The sequence below is a fragment of the Theropithecus gelada genome, chromosome 2 (assembly GCF_003255815.1).
Source record: "Theropithecus gelada isolate Dixy chromosome 2, Tgel_1.0, whole genome shotgun sequence".
In the NCBI taxonomy this organism is placed as follows: domain Eukaryota; kingdom Metazoa; phylum Chordata; class Mammalia; order Primates; family Cercopithecidae; genus Theropithecus; species Theropithecus gelada.
In genome coordinates, this window is record NC_037669.1 from 83,677,240 (window position 1) to 83,703,097 (window position 25,858).

General features: G+C 40.6%; 1 protein-coding gene across 3 annotated transcripts in view; it reads left to right on the forward strand.

Annotated features, from left to right (window-relative positions):
* ERC2 (ELKS/RAB6-interacting/CAST family member 2) overlaps positions 1-25,858 on the forward strand; it is a 970,915-nt gene that overhangs the window by 12,285 nt on the left and 932,772 nt on the right. For all 3 annotated transcript variants that reach the window (XR_003118096.1, XM_025375698.1, XM_025375697.1), the window contains exon 2: positions 21,955-22,751. Coding sequence is in view for 2 of the 3 variants with exons in the window: in XM_025375698.1 (XP_025231483.1) it covers positions 22,095-22,751 (657 nt within the window). In the remaining variant the exon portion in view is untranslated. The remainder of the gene's footprint in view (positions 1-21,954; positions 22,752-25,858) is intronic.

The window sequence follows — 25,858 nt, forward strand, 5'->3', positions numbered from 1 at the left end:
AAGTTTGTGTATAATTGACCCCACAGCCCTCTAATTCCTGAGGTCAGGAGGGAATGGTGGTTATCTGTCTGTCCTGGGTGGGTCTGCTTGCTATCTGGGGAGCTTATCTAACTTTTTTTGTGGGCTCAGCCCACCTCTAGGCAAAAGATGGAGTTGGATACAAAATTCCAGTTCTTTCTAATACCTCTTGTAGTTGGTTAAATGATGAGTGCTAAGTCATGAGAGATGTTATTCACACAGAAGATGGAAAGAATTGGCTCTTAGATTTTTTAATCTCTTCCTGAAACTGAGAGACGTAGTTTATCTTCTATAAAAAAGGTGGATAATTGTTAGACCAGAAATTCAAGAAGCTCATATTAAGTATCTACTGTGAGTCAGGCACTGTGCTAAGCACTTTTAAGAATTATCTCGTTTAATCTTCACAATAACTTCATGATCTAAGTATTATTTTTATTGATGAGGAAAATAATATTTAGAGAAATTAAGAAACTTGCCTCGGTGTCTTAGTTGAGTTTCCCACAGAAGCAGACCCTGAGACAAGTAATTACTTGGGACATACAGGGGTCACTAGTGAGTGAATGAGGGTGCGAGACAGGGAAGTGAAGGCAGCCAATAGATGGGGCATTGTTAAGCGAGTTGTGCAATGGCAGCTGGTGTTTAATCCCATAAGGAAATGGTAGAGATAGTGCACAACACCTGCCTTAGGGTATTTTTACACAAAGTCTAAGAGAGTAGGGATGTCTCACCACTAGCTCATGTCAGTTGTTTTTTATTCTTTCCTTTTTTTTTTTTTTTTTTTTAAATACGGAGTCTCGTTCTGTCTGGAGTGCAGTGGCCGGATCTCAGCTCACTGCAAGCTCCGCCTCCCGGGTTTATGCCATTCTCCTGCCTCAGCCTCCCGAGTAGCTGGGACTACAGGCACCCGCCACCTCGCCCGGCTAGTTTTTTGTATTTTTTTTTTAGTAGAGATGGGGTTTCACTGTGTTAGCCAGGATGGTCTCGATCTCCTGACCTCGTGATCGGCCATCTTGGCCTCCCAAAGTGCTGGGATTACAGGCTTGAGCCACCGCCCCCGGCTCTTCTTTCCTTTTTTTAAAAATTTATTTATTTTTATTATTTTATTGTGGTAAAATATACATAACATAAAATTTACTATTGTAACCATTTTAAAGTGCACAGTTTGGTGGTACTAAGTATATTTGCAATGTTGTGCAGCCATCACCACCATCAATCTCCAGAGCTTTCTCATCATCCCATACTGAAACTTTGTACTAATTAAACAATAACTCCACATTCCCCCAGCCCCTGGAAACCAGCATTATACTTTCTGTCTCTATGAATTTGACTATTCTAGGTACCTCATATAAATGATATCAGCCAATATTTGTGCTTTTGTGGCTGGTTTATTTCACTTAGCGTAATGTTTTCCAAATTCATGTTATAGCATGTATCAGAATTTCATTTCCTTTTTTTTTTTTTTTTTTGAGACAGAGTCTTGCTCTGTTGCCCAAGTGGGAGTGCAGTGGCACAATCTTGGCTCACTGCAACCTCTGCCTCCTGGGTTCAAGTGATCCGCATGCCTCAGTCTCCCAAGTAGCTAGGACTACAGGTGCACGCCAACATGCCTGGCTAAGTTTTGTATTTTTTTAGTAAAGTTGAGGTTTTGCCATGTTAGCCATGCTGGTCTTGAACTCCTGCCCTCAGATGATCCACCCACCTTGGCCTCCTCATTTCTTTTTTAAGGATGAATAATATTCCATTTTATGTATATGCTTCATTTTCTTTATGCATTCAACGTCAGTGGACATTTCGGTTGTTTTCACCTTTTAGCTATCATGAATAATGCTGTTGTGAACACTGGTATATAAATATCTGTCAGATTTTTTTAAGGGTGGTTAACTCTGGGACTTCTACACCCTGCAAGGGAAGATTAGCTTATCCAGGTTTAAAAGATGCTCTCAGGCAGAGATTCTGATATTGGCAGTGCCTTTGGGGCACTCTAAAATGTTCAGGCCAGAGGGACATTGGTAGGCACTTAGAGCATCTGCTTGCAAGATCTTAACCTAAGTAAGTGGAGAAACTGGAATTTGGACTCTTCAGAGCCCATGCTTTAAACTGCTCTACACTGAGTTGCCTTTTAATTGCAAGTGTAAAATAGTGCTGAGATATGAAGATGAAGAAGACATAGTTCTTGCCTTCAAGGAAGGTACAGGGTTGAATCATCTGTTTTGCAAAAGGTTCAAGTGAAGACAGGGGCATCACTTGGTGCAATCTGTAAGTCACACAGCCCTTATAAGGTGGAATCACAGATAGCAGGAGGTGGGTGCATGTGTTGCCTTTCTTTTGGTGGGGAGGCATGCTTGGGTCAGGCACAGCTGGACTCTTCCTAGGGCTGTGCTCCAGGAGAGGCACTCACACGTGTACTGATCATATGAGGTCCAGCCCACGCCCATTGATCCTCGCTGGCATTCACTATTTGGATGGTTTGTACAACTATGTCACCTCCTAGCAGGATTTATCCTCCTTTCGGCTTTTCCAGTGATTGCCTTCATCTCGATGTCCAAGCACCAGGAGCAGCTATTTGTCAGTAAAGAAATCAGTGGTCAGGAATAATAAAAAGAATACATTTGGAGGCAGTTAAAATAGTCGGTTGTATGCATCTGTGTCTGAAAATAAATTATTTACAAATGATTTGCATTTATCTGGAGACCTAACAGAAGATATTCTGTCCTTGAATGGATGATATTTCCTAGTTTGGTAATCTGTAGAGGAAGAAAGAAATGAGAGATAAATCAATGAGAAAACGCTGTCCTATATTTTAACCTAAAAGTTGCCTATTTTGTTTTAGCACTGTATTTGTGGTAGTTGGGTGTATTAGTCAGATATTGCAAGGTTGTGCTGGGCTAACAAAGGACCTCCACATCTCAGTGGCTTCTTTCTCTCAGGGGTTGTCTGTGATTCTGCTCCATGTTATCTTTATTCTGGGACACAGGCTGAAGGTGCCTTTCTTGGACAGCCTATTCTCCTGGTAGACAAGAAAAAACAATGGTTTATCCACAAGAGGGCTCTGATAGCTACTGTTTGGTTATGGCATTTGTTACTTCTGCTCACATTTCATTGGCCAAAACAAGTCATACGGCCAAGCCAGGTGTCAATGGAGCAGGAAAGATGATCTTCCCACAGGAAGGAGACTGTAGGGATGGCCTGGCTAAAGGGGGATGGTGAATATGTTGAATAAATTATGCAATTAACTGCATTGGCTAAAGTTTTACTTTCATGTGCAAAGTTTTTTTTTTTTTGCAACCTTTTTAATCAACTACTTTTTTTAGACCCATTGCAAGATGTGTAAAGCTGTTATTTCTATTTTACTCAAGAGGAAGACAGGGTCTAATTTAAGAAAACAACACAATGAGCCTGTGGTCAGTATTGATGATGAGGAGGATTGTACTGAGTATTTACTGAGACTCAGGCACTGTGCTAAGTACTTCTGCCTTCTCTGATTTAATCATTACTCACCTTATTTTTGTGAAGTAGCCATTGTTACTCAGATACTTACTGAGGCTCAGAGAGGTTTGCTAACTTGCTCAAAGTTAAACAGATAATAAATATGAGATTCAGGACTCAAATCCAGTGTATGCTTAATCACTTAACCAACGTTTCTCAGACTTAGATGGTATCTTTTTTAATGAAAATAATTTCTTGTAGAACCCCAGGGTTGGGTTAAATTATTTTTATTGTAATGATACTTTAAATTGTGTAAACATAAAGCTGGTGAGTTTTATTTTTAAGCTCTTACACCTTTTTAAAACTTAAATCAATTTAGAAATAGAGTATATGTCATATTACAGTACTAATTCAAATTTACAACATTAATTTAACTGCATTAACTAAATTGCTGCTTGTAACTAGAATGTGATGCTGACTGTTCTGGACGGGTTCTTTGGCATCTTCTGGTCTACCCTGCTGTGCGCTGGATGATGATTCAATTTCCCCACCATATTCACAAAGTTTCATTCATTCTGAGGAATTTGACAATCCTTATCCTTCACCCAGTGAGAACACATCCTTTAGATCCCCAAGACCATCTTATTTCCTTTCACATTGACTCAGTGATTCCTTAGGGTACAGCTTGATATTCAAAGTCAGTGGGCATGGCGCTGTGCTGATCAAGAATATCCTTACATTATTTGTTTTCAGATTTCTGAAATAAAAACATATTAAATTCTCATTGGATTTAATTCTGTTAAATTCTCATGCGATTTGCAGATTCTTTAATATGCATAACTTGGATCTGACTCCCCTCCTTAGTTCTTGTCCAGGTTAAAAAACTGGATTTTCCTTCTCTGTTACTACACTCTTTCTTCCATAGGACTCTCTCCATCTGAGACCACACTCTATCACTCCCAGAAAGGCCTTCATCTGTTTCCCATGTTCACAGCAGCTGGCAGCTTTGCACAACATTAGAGTTGTTAATGTGAACCTGAGTAAAGAGGCTGTGACCCCCTTTTAAATGGAAGGCTTTGGACCTCTAGCATGTCAGAAACCACATTACAGATTTGTTCTCTAGAAGTATTTGTTGAATAGATCTGAGTTATGTCCTGTAATTTCCCTTTTTATTTATTTTTATGTTAGATAAGCCTACCATTATTCATTCATAGACAAGAGATTTGACTCAATTACTTGATGATTTACGTACTGCACTTACTGACTCTCATTTACTCTAATTTCCGTTGTTAAAGGGGTTTCTGCATACCATTCAGCACCCTGAACTTGATCCTTGTTAAAGCCTGCAATGTGACTCTTTCGTGGGTATCAGTCATATTTTTGAGAGACCTCAGAGTTAGAATGTAACGTTTATTCTTTCTCTTCTTTCCAGAATACATAGATGAATGCTTGTCTCCATAATTTGCACATTGGAGCCATTCTTTATCCCTCGTTGATTGTGGTCTTTTTTTTTTTTTTTTTTTAAATAGCTTACAATCTTTGCTAAAATTTTTCTTCATGTATGTGATTATGCCTATATTCTTTTCTAGTAAAAAGCTATTTACACATAATCCTTATACCGTTGTAAATGTAGCAAAATTTTGTGTGATTGGATTTTTAGGGCCAAGAGGGCAGAGTTGTTATTCTATCTTTCTATCATTTTCTCAGAAACATCTGTTAGTTGACAGATAGAAGATTTTTTTAGTATAAGACCCAATAATTCCTGAATATTCTTTTTTGTAAGTATACTGTAACTAAAGCCTTGCCAATTGACATTTTACATTTGCAGATGAAAGGAAATGCACAGATGTTTAAAAAACGAATCTGAAAACCTTATTTATTCCTTCAGTGCAACTACTTAATTTGTTCCATTTATGAGACTTTATGAGGCAATGAAAAATGTTGTTATAATCGACATATTTTATTAACCATCGCTGATTTTAATTTTATTTAACATCTCAAATTATTTCTTAATTGTACTGTTTATTGTTGGGGATTTTGCCATTTTAAAAATTTATTTATTTTTTAGAGATAGGGTCTCTCTCTGTCACCCAGGCTGGAGCGCAATGGTGTGACCATAGCTCACTGCTGCCTTGAACTCCTGGACCCAAGTTACTCTCCTGCCTCAGCCTCCCAAGTAGCTAGGACTATAACTGCACACCACCACACCTGGCTAATATATTATTTTTTTATTTTATTTTATTTTTTTGAGATGGAGTCTCACTCTGTCGCCCAGGCTGGAGTGCAGTGGCATGATCTTGGCTCACTGCAAGCTCCACCTCCCAGGTTCACACCATTCTACTGCCTCAGCCTCCTGAGTAGCTGGGACTACAGGCACCCGCCACCACGCCCGGTTAATTTTTTTGTATTTTTAGTAGAGATGGAGTTTCACCATGTTAACCAGGATGGTCTCGATCTCCTGACCTCGTGATCAGCTTGCCTCAGCCTCCCAAAGTGCTGGGATTACAGGCGTGAACCACCACGCCCGGCCCTTATTTTTTAATTTTTTTGTAGAGATGGGGCATCACCATGTTGCCCAGGCTGGTCTCAAACTCCTGGCCTCAAGTGATCCTCCCACCTTGGTCTCCCAAAATGCTGAGATTATAGGCATGAGCTTACCACACCTGGCTGTTTTGCTATGTTTTTAACTTGTGGATTTAGCTGTGTACTAGACAATAGTCTATTCCTTTAACAAGAGTTTTTAGGGGTTTCAGATTCTTAATTTAACACTTTGAAATAAATTGATGGAGTCTGAAATTTAAATAATGGAAATGATTAATGGGAAGAACAGTTAACTAATATTTGGGCATGCAGAGCCCCTGCCTTGTAGTATGGAAGACAATCAGCCTCTTCACTCAAGTACCTTGCCATAAAATATGAGCCAAGGCAGCTGAACATGTAATCATGCTAAATCTACACATGGAAAACAGTAATTATAAAATGAGTTTGGGAGAACTAAAGGAGAGAGTACTGATGTGTGGATAGGTATGTTTGAGTTTCATAGAGCTTTTTGGAGAATGTTGGGAAAGCAATTTTGAAAATCTCTGCTGTGTTAAGCTGGACTTTCCCCCTACTGATTCACATCATTATAGTATTCACAGATGAAATGGTTTATTACTGGGACTTTCAATAACTACAGATGCATAATATTGTAGCCTGCAGATCATGGGGGAAGGCAATGTCCATTTTTCTCTCTAGTTTTAAAGAACTGGGGTTGATGTCTTGAACACTTTTGAACAGCAGATTGAGTTTGACTCCAAAGTGTCTGACAGGGCTAAGTTTAGTGAACTGAGAGAATTCTATGGCAACTTTGAGGTTTAAAGCCACTGTGTTATATTCTGGTAGCCTTGGGCTTGTCAAGGTTAACTTCTGTGGATCATTAGCTGTGTGCTAGGTATTGTGCTAACTACTTTCTTATATCATCTCATTTAATCTTCCCAAATCCATAAAAAAGTCTGATATCCCCATTTTATAGATGAGAAAAGTGAGGGTGAGAGAAGTAAAATACTTTGCTCAAGGTTGCACATCTAGAAGACAGAAGTATGACTCCAACCAAATCTGATTTTGATGCTCCCCTTTTCCTTTTTAAGACACTTTGTCTTTCCTCTCTGGCTACAATTACAAAATTGTCCTGTAACTGCCATGGAAGTGATTTTAGTGATATGATGAAAATGTCATGATATTAAAGTACCAGCATCATCCTTTCAATTATTTCAAAGTTATTTTGCATAGCTCCCATGTTCCCTTACTCTTGGGTGAGAGGGCCTACTCTGGTTCTCCTCTGACTGCACCCTCCACTGGGGGAAGAGGCCAAGGCGCCAATGCATGTATCCACTTGGAGCCTGTGCCTGGTATTCTAGAGTCCACTCTGGGTACCCACAGGCCTGTGACCTCCCTGCCTAAATGACCCTGAGTTGTCTTCCAGAATCTGCTTGGGATTTTTTTGCCCAGTCTATCTTCTTGGGGGCAAGCCATGCTACCACCGTGTACATCCCTAGGTTTAGGGTTATGGAGGGGCACATATGTGTGACGTTACAGATCAGGTGTCAGCAAACTACTACCCGTGGGCCAAATCCAACTACCACTATTTTTTTTTTTTTGAGATGGAGTCCCGCTCTGTCACCCAGGCTGGAGTGCAGTGGCACAATCTCGGCTCACTGCAAGCTCTGCCTCCCGGGTTCATGCCATTCTCCTGCCTCAGCCTCCTGAGTAGCTGGGACTACAGGTGCCTGCCACCACGCCCGGCTAATTTTTCGTATTTTTTTGTAGAGACGGGGTTTCACCGTGTTAACCAGGAAGGTCTCGATCTCCTGACCTCGTGATCCACCTGCCTCGGCCTCCCAAACTGCTGGAATTACAGGCGTGAGCCACTGCGCCTGGCCAACTACCACTTGTTTTTATAAATAAAATTTTACTGGAACACAGCCATGCCTATTTGGTTTCAAATTGTCTATGGCTGCTTTCAGGCTGAAATGGCAAGAGTTGAGTAGTTATGACAGAGACCAAATGGCCCACAAAACCTAAAATGTGTTCTGTTTGGCCTTTTACAGAGAAAATCTGTGGACCCCTGGTATAGCTGGAGCAAGCCTAGCTTGCATGCTGCAGAGTTCATGTGTATGAGGCCCATGGGGTATGGTTGGGCCAGAAGTGGGGAAAAAGGGTGTTGGTGGAGGTGTGGGGGGGCAGGCCTTCCTTCTGCCAAAATGTTTTGGTGGAATTCTGAGGAGTCTTAGTATTCTACATTCAAAATTCAAATCTCACCTTCCCCATCTCTGTATTCATCAAGGTAGGAGGGTAGAATGTATTTTATTTACCAGTTTGTTAGCTCAGTATATAACTTTAAATGTATAGGCACGTGGAACCTGGGCATCCGTTTGTACTCTTGTTCTGGGCTCTGAGAGTGTTAGCAACAATGTAAAAACCTAGGTGGCAGTGTAAGGGTTTATAATAGGAGGGAAGAGAGACCTCAAAAAGGAATTGCACATATTAATACGAAATTGTAAGGTGTGGAAGTGCTTTTGGGTCATATGCAGACTATTGGACATGAGAGAGGCTTTGGGGATGCTGATAATGTTCTAGTCTTGGCCTAGACAGTGGTAACACAGGTGTGCTCACTATATAAAAATTAACCTGTGCAGACTGGGCGCAGTGGCTTATGCCTGTAATCCTAGCATTTTGGGAGGCCAAGGTGGGTGGATCAATTGAGGTCAGGAGTTCAAAACCAGACTGAACAAAATGGCAAAGCCCCATCTCTACTAAAAATACAAAAATTCACCAGGCATGGTGGCAGGCACCTGTAATCGCAGCTACTCGAGAGGCTGAGGCAGGAGAATCGCTTGAACTCAGCAGGCAGAGGATGCAGTGAGCCGAGATCACACTACTGCACTCCAGCCTGGGTGGCAGAGCGAGACTCTGTCTCAAAAAAAATATCAATTAACCTGTGCAATTAACATCTACCTTCATCATATATATGTTATGCTTTAATCAAAAGTTTATAAAAATAAATGAAAAGAGAATATATTAAAATTAGATATTTAATGTAAATAATACATATAATGTTTATATTTTATAAATATTGTAACATATATACTAAGATTAATATATTACAATATATTAAAAATAAACAACGCTTGCTCCCAGTTTCATTTGTCCAAATTAAATCCAGAATGATGGAACCCATCTGCCAGTTTAGCTGGAAGTTCCGAATCTCTCCACTAGAGCTCCTTCCCAACCTTCCCCAATTCTCCCCGTCTCCCTCTCTTTCCTCTCCTCCCTACTGCTTCGGGCTTCCACAGCCCCAAAGCGAGCGGGATATAGATATAAATCCCATATCCACATCTGGAGATGGATCTGTCCGACTAGTCCATCACATGATTACATCTTGATGCCACAAGGTGTCGCTGTTGAGGCTGATCTCCCTCGGACTGAAAGATGCTGTGCGTGTCCTCTGTGGTCCCCACTCTGTGGTCCTGCAAGGGAAGGCCAACCCATCCCCTGTGGCCAAGCTCAGACACAGTGTGCCATGTGGGGTGTAGCGGATGCTATTGGTGCCCCACCCGCATCTCCTCAGCGCTCATGGCCTGTATGGGAACATGAGGGCTTTCTCTTCGGCTTCACTTGGGAGAGCCAGGTGAGCATCCCTCAGCCCATGATGGAGTTTCTTGCCCTTCCGGAGGCGCACCTATGAGGCCGGTTCTCCACTGTCTCTCGAAGCTCCTTCCAGTTGCTTGCAGCAGAAACTTTCTTGAAAATGCACCCTCGGCCGGATGTGGTGGCTTACGCCTGTAATCCCAGCACTTTGGGAGGCTGAGGCCGGAGGATCACTTGAGGTCAGGAGTTCGAGACCTGCCTGGCCAACATGATGAAACTCTATCTCTACCCCAAAATACAAAAATTAGCCGGTGTGGTGGCGGGCGCCTGTAATCCCAGCTACTCGGGAGGCCAAGGCAGGAGAATGGCTTGAACCTGGGAGTCGGAGGTTGCAGTGAGCCGAGATCCTGCCAGTGCCCTCCAGTCTGGGCGTCAGAGGGAGACCCCGTCTCAAAAGAAAGAAAAGAAAAGAAAATGTGCCCTCTATTGACTTCCTTCACTTTCTTGTTTTAGTTCCAAATTGTCCTCTCAGTACTTTCTGGGAATACCTTCTAAATGAACCGCCTACACCCACATCCTTATCTCAGCATCTGCCTGTGGGGAAGCCCAACTAGGACACATAGCCTTCCTCTTGAGTTACAGCCGTGTGCACAGTTTTGTGCCCCACGTAAGGCTCCATATGGTATGGCGGGGTCTCCAGAAGCTTCTAGCCTTACCCACACACTTTGTCCATAGGGGCTTCTCCATGGCTACTGGGTCACTTGTCCTGAGTCCCAATCACCAACCTGGACTTCTATCTTGAAGTAATTATTTTATTTCTGGGAACTCTAGGTCTGGTGGAACTATGCTAATTTCTTCCCATAGATCTCACTTACTCTGAATCCTGGGCACCTAGGACTGGGGTGTCAGTGACTTCCCTCCCTGAAGTTTCCTGGATCATTGTGCATAAAGCCACCTACAAGATTTCACATTTTCCAAACCAGGGATCTGAGAAGGGGCAGCCTCAATTGGGTTATGAAAGGTTTCCTTATACCTTCACCAGAGGATTTAGGCTACCTAGTCCAACTCTACTTTAACCTAAACGAGAGGGCCATTGGTATGACCCTTGGCCAGTCAGGTTCTCTTAGAAAAAAGATAGCATGTCTTTCATACCATGATTTAAAAAAAAAAAGCATTATGCTTTGAAAGAATGTAACTGAGACACCTGATTTGAATGGGATAGACCTTGTAGAGGGTGTGCTATTGAAACTATCATCTAAGTGATGGAATAGGAAATAATAGGAATTAGCCCTGCAAAGAGAACAGCAGGAGTAAAGGCTCTGAGACAGGAAGGGACCTGATGCACTGGAGCAGCAGGAAGAAGACCCTGTCAGAGTCTGTGAAGGAGAGAGTGGCAAGAGAGGAGGCGGGGGCTGTTGGCAGTGCTCAGATCCTGCAGGGCCTCAGGCCGTGGGAAGCGTTTTGGTCTTGTCCACAGAGCAATGGGAAGCTTTCAAAGGGTTTTAAGTGGGTAAGGGGAGATATTTTGTGATTGTAATTGTATCTTAAAACAGTTTAGCTGATATTTTGGAAATAAGAGTAGAGGATGATAAGAGGAGAAGCTTTAGGAGGTATGAAGTAGCTTATGCAGGAGTCACATTGGTTCAAGAGCAGTGGAAACAACGGAGAAGATTCAAGAGCAATTTTGGAGGTAGAATGAATAAGATTTGGTAAAGGACTGGAAGTTGATGGTGAAAGAATGAATTGTTTAAGATTTTATATGTGAGTAGAGTGGTAAAAAATGTAAATACCTATTGAGGAAGCAGGCAGAAAAGGAATCAGACTGAATATAAGATAATAGGGAGTGGAGGGGACTGTGGCAAACTGGAGGGTGCATGTCCTCTCTTGAAGGGGCAGCTGCTGGTTGCTCCAACCAGTTATTGCCATGTAGAAAGGTGAGCCTGACATTGTTAGATTTTCAGATTTTTAAGGAAACGTCAGAATCTGGATTTTAATGTGAAATGTCTATCTTTGTTGGCAACTATTAATAGAAATCAGTGACAGACTGGATTAAGAAAATGTGGCACATATACACCATGGAATACTATGCAGCCATAAAAAAGGATGAGTTTGTGTCCTTTGTAGGGACATGGATGCAGCTGGAAACCATCATTCTTAGCAAACTATCACAAGAACAGAAAACCAAACACCGCAGTTCTCACTCATAGGTGGGAACTGAACAATGAGATCACTTGGACTCAGGAAGGGGAACATCACACACCGGGGCCTATCATGGGGAGGGGGGAGGGGGGAGGGATTGCATTGGGAGTTATACCTGATGTAAATGACGACTTGATGGGTGCAGCACACCAACATGGCACAAGTATACATATGTAACAAACCTGCACGTTATGCACATGTACCCTACAACTTAAAGTATAAAAATAATAAATTTTAAAATTAAAAAAAAAAAAAAAAAAGAAATTCTAAACAACACTGTGCTAGCTATACACAGCACATCTGCAGGTAACATCTGGCTCCTGGGCGGCCACTGCTTGTTTGAGATCTGTTTTTCATTGTGTCTTCCTTTAGAAAGGTTTTTAGAATTAGTAGTCTGTGACACAGAATTTTGGAAAAGTTAGGGATGCTGATTAGGAAAAAAAGGATATTTTAAGTTGGCAAAATCTTGGGAGATACTGATGATCTCAGCTCACACGGTCTGTCAGCAGGCCTCAGGTGATGGGCTGAGGCTGAGATCTGTGGAAATAAACTTAACCTAATTTAGAGCAGATAGCAGGAAGTGCTTTTGTCTTAAAATAGACCATTCCAGACCATGATAGTCTGAGATACTTGAGTTAGACAGGAATCGAGGTTCTCCCCTGCCTTTTCCCTTCTGAGCTTATAGTTCAAGAGTCCTTAAACCTTTTAAGAGGGTGAGTGGATGAGTGTATATCTTATTTATGAATCCATATGCAATTAGAGAAAGCATTTTTATAGGTTAATGAAGCCATCTTTTGTTTTGTTTGAGCCATAAGCGAAACTTACCCTTGGACTTTGAATTTTATTCATGAGGTGCTTTTAAAGTGAAGGGTGATGAACAACTAATTTCTCGGGTGTTATAAATTTTTTTGATGTCAGCAACATTTGTTTGTTTCTGTACACAGTTTGATCTAATTAATAATTTACCCTTCTTACAGTTGCACATCACAAACATATAAGAATAGCAGGTATTTTTAAAGAGTTCACAGAAAAGTCCAATGACTGAACATGTCTTGGCTTTATAATAAGTATTTGAAACTGTAAGATCTTAACTGCTACCTTTTTTTCCTAAAATGCATTTATAGGTGGGTGGAAAAGCTTAAAAATAATTTTCTTTAAGTCAGTAATGGGCAATGGAAGACATGATTGCATTATTGATTGCTGAATAAAGTTGATCTTTTTGCTCTTTCTCAGAGATTCATTTTATAGAATTAGAAAAAAATCAGCACAGATGAGAAATTAGGAGACAACAACCAAAAACAAAAACAAAAACAAAAACCACGAGTGTCAAAACAAGTTCCTTAAAATATATTGGGAGATGAAACACAGCCAGGTGGGGCATGGCGGGGTGGGGGGGGCGCGACTGTGTGTGAGTGACTCAGCAGAACAAGTAGGAATTATGAGGCTTAGGGGGACATGACAGCCATGGGGACCAGCCTTTGCTTTATGTTGTCAACTGATTCTTTCCTTGTTCCATGAAATTGGTATCACTCTATGTGCTGCAGCCAGGGGTGAAATGGTCCCAGGAAAACACCCCTGCTCTTTATAAATTTTGTGGGAGAAACTAATTCCCAAATAGTGGTGAGCCTATGCCACTAACTAAAATTTATTGTTAAGAAGCAGATGTATAGTGGTGAAGACATTATCCTTTTACCATTTTGATGGTCTGTGAATTTCCTGTTTGATTTGATAAGTTTGGTGGAATTGAACATAATCTCTTGTCCACTGTGATCTTGGTGGTGTAAGCAACAATGTGTTTCCGCAGCCTCTTACTGCAGCCTGTCAATGGCTGACTTGTATTCCTTTTAACAATCTGGCTTCTTTGTCAAAGTGTGAAAAATAACTACAGAATTATATTTGTTTCCTGGCCTAGTAGGGCTGAAACTTCAACCCGTCATTATTTTGATCTTCTATCTTTTCCTGTTAGAGGTCAATTCTGATTGGGGTTGATTTCATGTCCCTGCCCTTAAAGCAGTGCCTAGTCCTGTAATCATCTTCCTCTCAAATCCTGTTATATCTGAGGTAAAGAAAGCTCTTATGGAGAAAGTCCATTCCAGGGACCAAACTTCCCACAGTCAGAAGCTGTGTCTGTCTCAATTGCTGCCTTATTCCCAGCATTCAACAGTGGGAGTTAAGCTGATGCTTAAAAAATATTTATTGCATGAGTAAATTCAAGTGTTCAGTGAAATGTTTTCAGGTATTCTGAAGGGAAGAGGATTCTGTTGTCAAATAAATTTTGGAAAAACTATATTATATACTTAATTTTGGGATAGTCACAATATGTATGAGTGTCCTAAAAGTCTCTGAGACATCTTGGGTTAAAATGAAAACCTCAGTAGCCTTGTTTATCTGAACATTTGTCAGACTGTTCAGGAAGTACTGGTCTAAGGCAGAGCTGGAGTAGCACAATGTTGGTACTTAATAAATACTTCTTGACTGGGCACGGTGGTTCACGCCTGTAATCCCAGGACTTTGGGAGGCTGAGGTGGGTGGATCACTTGAGCTTAGGAGTTCAAGATCAAGCCTGGGCAACATGACAAAACGCCGTTTCTACAAAAAATACAATAATTAGCCAGGTGAGATGGTGTGTGCTTGTGGTTCCAGTTGCTTGGGAGGCTGAGGCACGAGAATCACTTGAGCCTGGGAGGCAGAGATTGCAGTGAAGCAAGATCGTGCCACTGTACTCCAGCCTGGGTGACAAGAGTGATACTCTGTCTTAAAAATAAATAAAAAATACTTCTTAAGGTGTATTTACTGAATATGTAGTGCTGAAGTCCTGAGTTTGGTAATTCGGGGATTTTTTTGTGGCCTCAAGAGGAGATAGTGGCTTCTGGGATATGTTGAGAGTAGAGTAGAAGCTGTGAAGGAGAGTCAAGAGTAAGGATGTGAGTATAAATTGTTGCATTTTGATTTTTAAAAAATTAATTAATTTTATAGAGATGGGTTCTCACTTTGTTAGGCTAGTCTTGAACTCTTGGGCTCAAAATTTCCTTCTGCCTCAGCCTCGCAAGCAGTGGGACTACAGGCACACCCCACTGTGTCCAGCTGTTTCCTTTTTATTTTATAATTCTTTCAAAATTTATCCTAGGGAAGGCCGGGAATGGTGGCTCACACCTGTAATCCCAGCACTTTGGGAGGCCAAGGCGTGTGGATCACTTGAGGTTAGGAGTTTGAGACCAGCCTGGCCAACATGGTGAAATTCCGTCTCTACTAAATATACCAAAATTAGCTTGAACCTGGGAGGTGGAGGTTGCAGTGAGCTGAGATTGTGCCACTGCACTCCAGTCTGGGAGACACAATAAGACTCTGTCTCAAAAAAAAAAAAAAAAGAATTTATCCTAAGGAATTAAGAGCTTATCAATCTGAATATTGCTCAAACAGAACATTGAAAAGCTTTATCAATCAGAATATTATAAAGCTTTATCAATCAAAATATTAATTATGATATTTCCATTTAAAAATAATTACCTAAGTGTTCTATAGTAGGTGATTAGTTAAATAAATGATTAGAGAGCTACTCAATGACGCATTAAGTGACTGTTTCAGTTATTTTGCTGTGTAACAAAAATCTGTAAAACTTGGAGGGGGGCTTTAAATAATAATTTATTACTTCCCACCATTCAGTGGGTTGATTGGTGGTCTTGTTACATATAGTGATGGCTGTTATTCATGCAGCTGATTAAAGACAGTGGCTGGGCTGGGCTGGAAGCTCCAAGATAGCTTGTCTCACTGGATTGGTGTTTTGGTGCTGACTCTTGGCTGGGTGCTTTGGTTCTCCTTTATGTGGCCTCTCTCTCTATGTGGTGTTTCATCTTCCAGGGCTGTTCTGTGTGGCTCCTCATTTTAGCAAGATAGCTTGGACTTCCTTGCATCATGGCGGCTGAGTTTTAAGAGAGCGAAACCAGAAACTGTCAGGCCTCTTTAGGGTTAGACTCAGAGCTGGAACAGTGTCACTTCTACTACATTTGTGGTCTAAGCGGGTCACAAGGCCAGTCCAGATTCAAGGACAAGGGAAATAGAATCAATTTCTTGATGGAACTAATGGAACTAGAGGCAATTCTGTATAGGAAGGAGACGAATTTTGATGACCATCTTTGGGGACTCATAGTGTCTGTTAAAAATCATGTTTTATAAAAATATTTTGTGGCATCTATGTTAAGTGGGAAATGGAGATGACGTTAAGATAAAACATGGAGGAAAAGGAAAATACAAGACTTTATATAGTATTTATATAGTTTGATTTATGTAGTCTTTATATTGTCTGACTTTGTCTAAAACTACACACACACACACACACACACACACACACACTTAAAAGGAATTGGAAGTAACATAATACATACTGGCTAGTTTTGAACTGCTGTCCTCAAGCAATCCTCCTGCCTCAGCCTCCTGAGTAGCTGGGATTACAGCAGGAGTCAACATGTCCTGCCAAGCCCATTCAGTTTTTTGTTTTTTTTTTTTTTTTGAGATGAAGTCTTGCACTGTTGCCCAGGCTGGAGTGCAGTGGCGCGATCTCGGCTCACTGCAAGCTCCACCTCCTGAGTTCACTCCATTCTCCTGCCTCAGCCTCCCGAGTAGCTGGGACTACAGTTGCTCGCCACCACGCCCAGCTAATCTTTGGTACTTTTAGTAGAGACAGGGTTTCACCGTGTTAGCCAGGATGGTCTCGATCTGATTGTGTGATCCGCCCATCTCGGCCTCCCCAGGTGCTGGGATTACAGGCGTAAGCCACCGTACCTGGCTGCATTCAGTTTTATGTGTGTGTGCTACAAAACATTTCAGGAATAGGGAAGACTGGTATTATGCTAACTTGTTAACAGAGGTTATCTATGAGTGACAGGATTGAGAGTGTTTTCATTTTCTGCTTTATGCATATTTGTGTTTTCTAAATTTTCTTTAATAATCTATTAGTTGTTTTAATATTTAAGAAAACGAATAAGCCAATTAGAAAGTCTTGACAAATTTCAAAGATTGGAAAATATATGTGTTACATTTTATGATCCCAATGCTATAGAATGTGAACCAGAAAGTTTTACCACAACATTTCTGTCCACTTTGACATTTAAATATATTATTCTCAATAATTCCTGGGATAGAAAAATTTCAAAAATAAAAACAGCAAGGTATTTACAAATGACAGTAAGGGTTTATACATACAATTCTGGAATATGCAGCCATGTGTATAATCTTATATGCATTCATTAGGAAATGTGATTACAGAGAAATGAACATTCAATGCAAAGGGCAAAAATAATATAAAGGAAGTAGAAATTTTATTAAAGATAGAGAGATATCAATGAAATGGAAAACAAGATGCAGTAAAATACATCAATAAAACCAAAAGCTATATCATTGAAACTCTAAGAAAATAGAGAAACATTTGTCGTATTGTCATCAACGGAAATAGAAAAAACACAAACAACATTGGAAATGAGATGGGGACATAACTGAAGATGACTTAAAATTTTTTAAAGAAAAGTTATACAAAGCAATGCCAATAAGACTGAAAAATATATGTGGAATAGACTGTGAAGAGATGTTTTAATGATAATTGACACAAAATAGGTAGCGAACCCAAATAGACCAGTAAACATAGTGAAAAAATTAAAAGATAATCACCAACTAATCTCATTCTGTGTTTTTTTGCTCTTTTAAAGAGACTGGGTCTCTCCCTCTGTCGCCCAGGCTGGAGTGCAGTGGTGCAGTCACAGCTCACTGTAGCCTCAAATTCCTGGGCTCAAGTGATCCTCCTGCTTCACTCTCCCCAAGTAGCTGGGACTACAGGCACATGCCACCACACTGGGCTAATTAAAAAACATTTTTTTTAGAGACAGGGTCTTGCTATATTGCCCAGACTGGTCTTGAACTTCTGTCCTCAAGCAATCCTCCTGCCTCAGCCTCCTCAGTAGCTGACATTACAGCAGGAGTCAGCATGCCCTGCCAAGCCCATTCAGTTTTATGTGTGTGTTCTACAAAACATTTCAGGAATCGAGAAGACTGGCATTATGCTGACTGTTCCAGAACATGTGAAAAATGAAAAGCCTCTCAATCTATCTATGATACTAGCATACATCTGATATTAAACCTAGAAAAGGAGAACCCAAGAAATTTATGGGCCAGTGGCAATGTATATTGCTTTTTAAATAAGGAAACATTATTTCAAATATGATAATACATCTTTTCATGTTATATGTTACATGTGTGTGTGTTTCCAAAGGGTTCAAACTAACTTTTTGTTTGTTGGTTATTGCAATTCTCCAAAGCCTTGGCCAGGTAGGCAGGTAAATTCACTGAAGATTAAATCTGTATGGGTGTAAATTTTATGGTGTTCAGGGACCTCAAGCCTAGTCACAGATCTATCTAGAAATGTGTATCTCTAGATATAAAGGGAGCAGACAGAGGAAGACAAGTTAGGTTTCATCACTTTTTCTAGGAAGACATCTCTGTAAGTGGTGGCCCAGTTAGAACCTGGACATCTAGATTCTAAGCACAGAAAAGATACATTCATTTAACTGTTGGAACCATAGAAAGAAAATCATTTTTTTAAATAACAAAAGTATATATCATTATTATTTTCCCAAAACACCAGAGGTTCAGTCCAGGTCCTGCTGCTTGCTGCATAGAAGGCCAATCACTGAGACAAGTATTGCCAGAGAAGAAGGCTTTAATCAGGTGCTGCAGCTGAGGAGATGGGAGATCAGTTTCCAATCCATCTCCTTGACTGACTAACATAAGTGTTTATATAGCAGGAAAGAAATGTAATCATGAGTGGAAAAACAGGAAATAGAGAGGGATAAGGAAGAGGAGTTGGTCAACAGGAAGCAGATAGGGCAAGGCAATTATGACAGATGAGGGGTCTGACGTCTCATTGTCCAAATGCAGTGATCTGGTGAGTTTGAGCCCCTTGACACTATCTGGGAGCCCTGATGGTTGGTTTCCTTAGAAAGGAACTCAGATAAGACAAATGCAACTTTCTCAAGTTTTAAAACTGGGAGGTCGATTTATCTGTTTTTTCAAAGAAACCATTAACATCAGCTCTTTGGGACAATTGGGTCAGTTTCAATTGTAGAAAATTTAGAGTATGCAAATGAAAAGAAAATGAAAACCTCTTGGAATTCTACCGCTGATAACATTTTGATGTGTGTCATTCCAGCCTTCTCTGCTGGTGATTGTGTGTGTATTTGTGTGTTTTATAACAGTGTGAGTAAGTCACAAAATTGTTTTGTTGTCTGCTCCCCCTGCCACCAGTATGTCATGAACATCTTTCTGTCTTATTAAATATTCATATAACTGCCTGTTCCCTTATTCCACTGTCTCTCTCATCATTTATGTCACTGAATTCTTTTTTTTTTTTTTTTTTTTTTTTGAGACTGAGTCTGGCTCTGTCGCCCAGGCTGGAGTGCAGTGGCCGGATCTCAGCTCACTGCAAGCTCCGCCTCCCGGGTTCACGCCATTCTCCTGCCTCAGCCTCCCGAGTAGCTGGGACCACAGGCGCCCACCACTTCGCCCGGCTAGTTTTTTGTATTTTTTAGTAGAGACGGGGTTTCACCGTGTTAGCCAGGATGGTCTCGATCTCCTGACCTCGTGATCCGCCCGTCTCGGCCTCCCAAAGTGCTGGGATTACAGGCTTGAGCCACCGCGCCCGGCTGAATTCTTATGTTAGAACTATTGATCCCCTCTTTTTTACACTATAGATTATTCATGTAAAAATCTTAGATACAAAATGGTTTTTGTGTATTTCCAAGAAAAACAAAATTAAGCCCTGAGCAACATAAACATTTGAAATGAAGTTCTTTAGTTAGAAACAGGTGTATAATTTTTAAAGACCTCTTTAGGGAAAGGGGAAACCTTTATAGAAAACATTTTTTCATATTGTATGTGTCAGTGTAAGTGACAGAAATCTCATCTAGAATTCAATGTAGCAAAAAGGAAATTTATAGACAAATGCATCAGTTATCCATTGATCCTGTAATGTGGCAAAACAATCAACCACAAAACATCAGTGACATACTAAGAAGCATTTATCAAGTGCATAAGTGTGGTGTTTAGTTGATCTCAGCTGGGCTCACTCATGCTCCTGTGGGCAGTGTCTTGTTGGCTAGGTAGTTCTGCTGACTTTGGCTGGGCTTGCTCACACATCTTGGGGCTGCTTGGCTGTTGGCTAGGACAACTTGGTTCTATTTTATATTTCTCATCTTCCATCAGGCTAGATTGGGAATATTCTAATTGCTATGGTAGAGGAAAATGAGCAAGAGAGTAAACATACGTGTTGCTTAAGGCATCTGCTTACTTCACATTTGTTATCACCTTCCTGAACAAATAAAGTCACATGACTGAACCCAGCATCACATTGGGAAAACACTGCCAAGACATACATTAAAAAAGGAGTAAAAAATTGGGAGCTTTAATGCAATCAGTCACCTGGCATATGTAACTAAAATGGCCGGGGAACAGATGTATAGATGAAAGATGATGATAACTTCTATGACTCCTGGATCTGGAGTATGAAGTGATGTCACCTGGTTTGGTTTCACACTCTTTGAAGTTTAGCTCTGGTTCCCTTTTATTCTCTTCACCCTCAGGGAGGCCCTTTCCACATTGTAATACTCACAGCTCTATCTTGAAAGTAAGGAATTCCAGCTGAAGAAGAGCTTATCTTTCCCAGCTGTTCCCACTAGAATCCTAGTATGGAGTCTTGTTGGACCAATGTGGGTCACATGCCCATCACTAAACTAGCTACCATGTCTGGAGGATACAATATGATGGTTGACCAGGTGTGGGTCATGTTCTCACCCCTTGCACCATCCAGGATGGTAGAGTGAAGGCAGTCAACCTTACCTAAACCCAATGAACTGTGAATAGCGGGTTTGGAACAATTTCTCTAAGGAAAATAGTGACAGTATTATCAGAAAGTGTGTATTTGGGAGAGGGGAAAGGGATGAATGATAGGCAGGGGAAAATAAAAGATACCCCCTGTATATTGCTATTAATGTACTTATCTCATTGAGACACTTACCTTCAAAATTTATTTATTGACTATTTGATACTAGGCACAAAACTAGGTGTTTTATAAACATCATCTTATTTCTTACAATACTAGATGGTATTGTAAGATCTCTTATTGTTGTAAAGCTGAAGAAAAATAAAATACAGTAAAGACTTCCTGAGAGGAAGAACAGGAGGCCATAATGCACCCCATTAAGGCCATATGGGTGCTAAAATTGAAGGGATACTCACAATGCTGTAACCCCAGCTACATAAAATCTTCACTAATATACTTCAGTAACCATGATGGGAACTTCTTCTCCTTTGCCATTTCTGTACACACATGAAGTGGTTAATATGAATATTAAGGTCAACCGAAATGGGAAATAATTCTCAAGAGGACAGCCTGAAAGATATGTGTGAAAGGGAAATGAGATAGGACTGTTGTTTTCTCTGGTAATATCATTGAGGATCTGGCTATGTGTTTAGGCATCCCATTGGTTGAGTTACCTCTTTTTCTTCTAACTCCAGGATAGCCAGTAGGTTTGAATTCATGTGTCAATGCCAGTTGATTAGTGGTAAGCCATCTAGAGTGTTGTGTTGAGAAGAATCCTGAACCTGTGGAAAAGAGGACTGTGATAGATTAGTGATGTTTGTAATGAGTACAGGAGGCGAAGGTAACAACATGAATACCAAATATTTGACATCCCAGGAAGCAGCAGCTTCTCAGAGTCACTTTCAAGCCACATATGTATGGGGGTTATGCCCCAAAGGAGGGGTCTTTTTATAGCTAAGGTCTCCATGATGGGGAATTCCGTGGGAATTTTCTGGAGGTTCCAACTCTAACCTTAGCACAAACCAATATTGAGAGCTTCATTTTCCTAAGGAATAGACCTTATTTTTCACTTTGAGAATTTTTATCTTGCTTAGGGGCAGGGTGGGGGGAATTTATAAAACTTTCACCTGTAGTAGTGAAGTTTTAGAGTTGCTTTTCTTTCTAAATGAACATTATGGGTGTGGCTCTTTCTATCTGTCTATTATTAATCACCTATCTACATAGGTTCATCTATTATTATCTTTATTTATATATTTAAAAATATACAGTTAGAGTTCTAAAGAATTTTGTTTTTAATTATTCTTTTTTTCACTCTGTAGATCTTTGAGTGGAGTTATTTTCTGCTACGGACTGTGAAAAGAATGCGGTGAAAATTCTGGACAATCGTGGAAATATTAGCTCAAACCCCAACTTAGTATAGCATTTCTTCTCTTCAGTAACACCTCATAATACAAGAAAAATGTATGGAAGTGCAAGAACAATCACCAATCTGGAAGGTAGCCCTTCCAGATCCCCTCGTTTGCCAAGGTCTCCTCGTTTGGGCCACCGAAGAACAAGTAGCGGGGGAGGTGGAGGAACAGGCAAGACTCTGTCTATGGAGAATATCCAGTCCCTCAATGCAGCCTATGCTACGTCTGGACCCATGTATCTGAGTGATCATGAAGGGGTGGCTTCAACAACTTACCCAAAGGGCACTATGACTCTGGGAAGGGCTACGAATCGAGCTGTATATGGAGGCCGTGTCACAGCCATGGGGAGTAGTCCCAATATTGCTTCTGCTGGACTTTCCCACACAGATGTCCTTTCATACACAGATCAACATGGTGGGCTGACTGGCTCATCCCATCATCACCACCACCAGGTCCCCTCCATGTTGAGGCAGGTAAGAGACAGCACAATGTTAGATCTTCAGGCCCAGCTGAAAGAACTGCAGAGAGAGAATGACCTCCTCCGGAAAGAGCTCGACATCAAGGACAGCAAGTTGGGATCTTCCATGAACAGTATTAAGACTTTCTGGAGTCCTGAGCTTAAGAAGGAGAGAGTCTTGAGGAAAGAAGAGGCAGCGCGGATGTCTGTCCTCAAGGAGCAGATGAGGGTTTCCCATGAAGAAAATCAGGTAGGTCATGACTCATCTCAGTATTTTTCAGCCTTGGCTTCTCACTGAGTAGTTGATGCTTTGCAGATGGTACCACGACCTGTGCAGAAGAAAGTTTGGCATCATCAAGAAGGTTATGGCTTAGTATGTGTTTGACTTGGACACTATGAGAGAGCATAGGAAATATACCATTACAGCTTGTGATTTCCTTATTTTCCAATAACCTTTTCACATGGTTGCAGATGGGGAGAGGGGTGGGGTGGGGAGGATCACTCCTCATTGCCTAACTTTTGTACTTGGCTAATTTTGTTTTCTTTTTCAGCAGTTGCAACAGCTGTTCAGATGTACCTCCTTCTGAATAGAAGAAGAAAATGTTAATTTCTGTAAGAACAAACACTTTAACGGCAACATTTAGAGGGCCACATTTGACTGGTGAATTGATTTTTATTTTTAAGCACCAGCACCATTATTTCCTTCTAGAATGAGTGAAGTTTGTTCTCTAAGTAGCAAATTGAACAATATGAAATGGAATTGGATCAAATGGGTTTGCTTTGTTAGAGATACACAATAAATTTTAACTTGGTGTTTTTGCCTTCATCCATTCAGCATTAATTAATTATCAACTATGTGCAAGTCACCTTCATACTCTTCTTTGATCCATCCTTCATGCCACAGGAAGAACAGGTTCCTGGTGTCTATCTGCAGTTATGCTATTTTCCTGCTTTAAAGCCCTCAGTGATTACTCATTGCCTCCAGAATAAAGTCTACCTTCTTGACTGAGCCCATAGCACTTCTACCAGAAGGCCTGGGCCAACATTTCCAGCCTTTTCTTGTGCCACCTCCCTCTACATCTGTGCTTTCTACATCACTGCCTGGTAATTCCTGCACACACCCAAGGTTTTGCACTGCCATGCCCTTGCTCTTGCTGCTCCCTTCCACTGGTGGCCTTCTCAGCACCTGCTTTTCCTGCCACCTCTCTTTCAATCCCAGCCAGTCTTCATTCCCAAATCCTACCTATTCTGTCAGGCTTGTTTTTTTATGCTGCTATTTTCTTTTTTTTTTTTAATGCCTACTCTATTTCCTAAAATGCTGCTATTTTTATAAGAGCTTTGGAATCAGATATACCTGGGTTTAAACTCCAGCTTCATATTTCTCTCTCTATCTCTCTCTCCCTTTTTTTTTTTTTCAGAGACAGGGTCTTGCTCTGTTGCTCAGGCTGGAGTGTAGCTGACTCATAGCTCACTGCAGCCTTGACCTCCTGGCTCAGATGATCCTCCACGCCTCAGCTTTCTGAGTAGCTGGGACTACAGGCACATAGCACCACAGCCTGCCAATTAAAATTATTATTTTTTCTGTAGAGACAAGGTCTTGCTATTTTGCCAAGGCTGGTCTTGAACTCCAGGCTTCAAGGATTAATTCCAAAGTTCTGGGATTGCACACCTGGCCCCAGCTTCATCTGCAGTTGGTGCTTATAGAAGTGCTAAGAGCTGGGGCATAGGGAATGTGATACCACATGGCTCAAAAATTCCCAGATATTATTTAACTTTCTGAAGGAAATTGACATAACTCTAAGTTGACTGAACAAGTGATTTTCCAGTTACTGGCTTTGATGTTGGTCTAATGAAGTGCTCTGCCTTTCTTGGAGTCATCTGCTGACCCTCCTAACTGTTTCCCTGGCAACTTCTCCTTTGGAGTTTAAGCGCCTGTAGAAGCATTTGTGATCTATATGAAAATCTGCCTTTTGTCCTTCTTCTATGTGTAGAAAACAATCACCTTATCCTTTTGATTATCTAACAGAGCCAAAGCTAGTTTTTGGTTCATAGTTGGAACCAAAGCTAGTTTTTGGTTCATAGTTGGAACCAAAAGCTTTGTTCTTCACTCTAAAATGATGCTCTTCAGTATCATTTCTGCTTCTTTCTGATTTTGGTGGTTCATAAAGTCTTTATGAACCTGTTTCTACAATGCACATTTTCCCCCAGTTTTATACTGGTTTTCTCTTCATTTTAATTTTTTGGAAAATGGTTAAAGCAGTTTAGGAATGGTGCAAACAGGGACAAAAAGTTTGAAAGCTCTGCTCTAAACTGTTAGCTCCAAAGTGACTTATCTCATGCTTCTTTCATTAAATTTATCTTTGAGCACAGACCCCAATTATACATGTATATTTATTTATAAATTACAGGATGCGGTATGCTGCCAATGTATTATGTCTTCTATGACATCCACAAAGAGTTAAATGTAGATGAGATAGAGCAAAATAATACACTGAGATACATTTTAGTGACATATAAAACCTTTTTCACTTTTATTAAAAACATTTTGCGCCACTTGTCCATTTCATGAGGGTTAGTTCAGTTTAGAATAGGTGATATCCATAATTCCACTTAACTGTCTCATGTTGCCATAAGCTAGGAGTGTGTGAATGCTTGAGGGCACTTCCATTATCCCTTTCTTGTTCTGGTCTGTACTGTGATCACAGGATACCTTGGTATTGTAGGTGAAATGTGACTGTGTGACATATGACTCAGTGAAAGCTCCAGTATTAATCTGTATATTTAATACAAGTAAAATGCAATTTTCTCTTTTAGATTAAAAAATGTAAAATGAGGAAGAAGTATGGAGATTTTGAAAAGTCAGTTTACTTGCAATATGATGTCTTACAAAGTAAAAAATATAAAGATTGACAAAAAACAAGTTATTAAAAAAAGACTGTCTTCTCTTTTTGGAAGTATATTAGGATCCCTTTTAGAAGTATAGGAGTACCTGTTGGTCAGGATAGGGTAAGTTTTGCTGCAGTAACTAACAAACTTCAAATCTCAGTGAATTTACATATTAGAGATTTATTTCTTATTTGCCTAAAGTATGAAGCAGGTCAGGTGACTCTGTGGGACAGGTCTTTTCCGTGCAGTGACTCAGGATCCAGGATTTCTGCATCTTGATGCATGGTTTCAAAGGTTGCTACAGCAGGGGAAGAGAGTGACTGGAGATGGCACATTGGTTCTTTAATTCCTTGAACTGAAAGTGACATAATTGAAGGGAGTAGGAGGTGGAATCCTCTCTTCTGTCCAGGAAAGGGAGGAGAGACACCTATATGGTGGATAACTACCAGTGGGGTTTTTATGTTTGTCCAA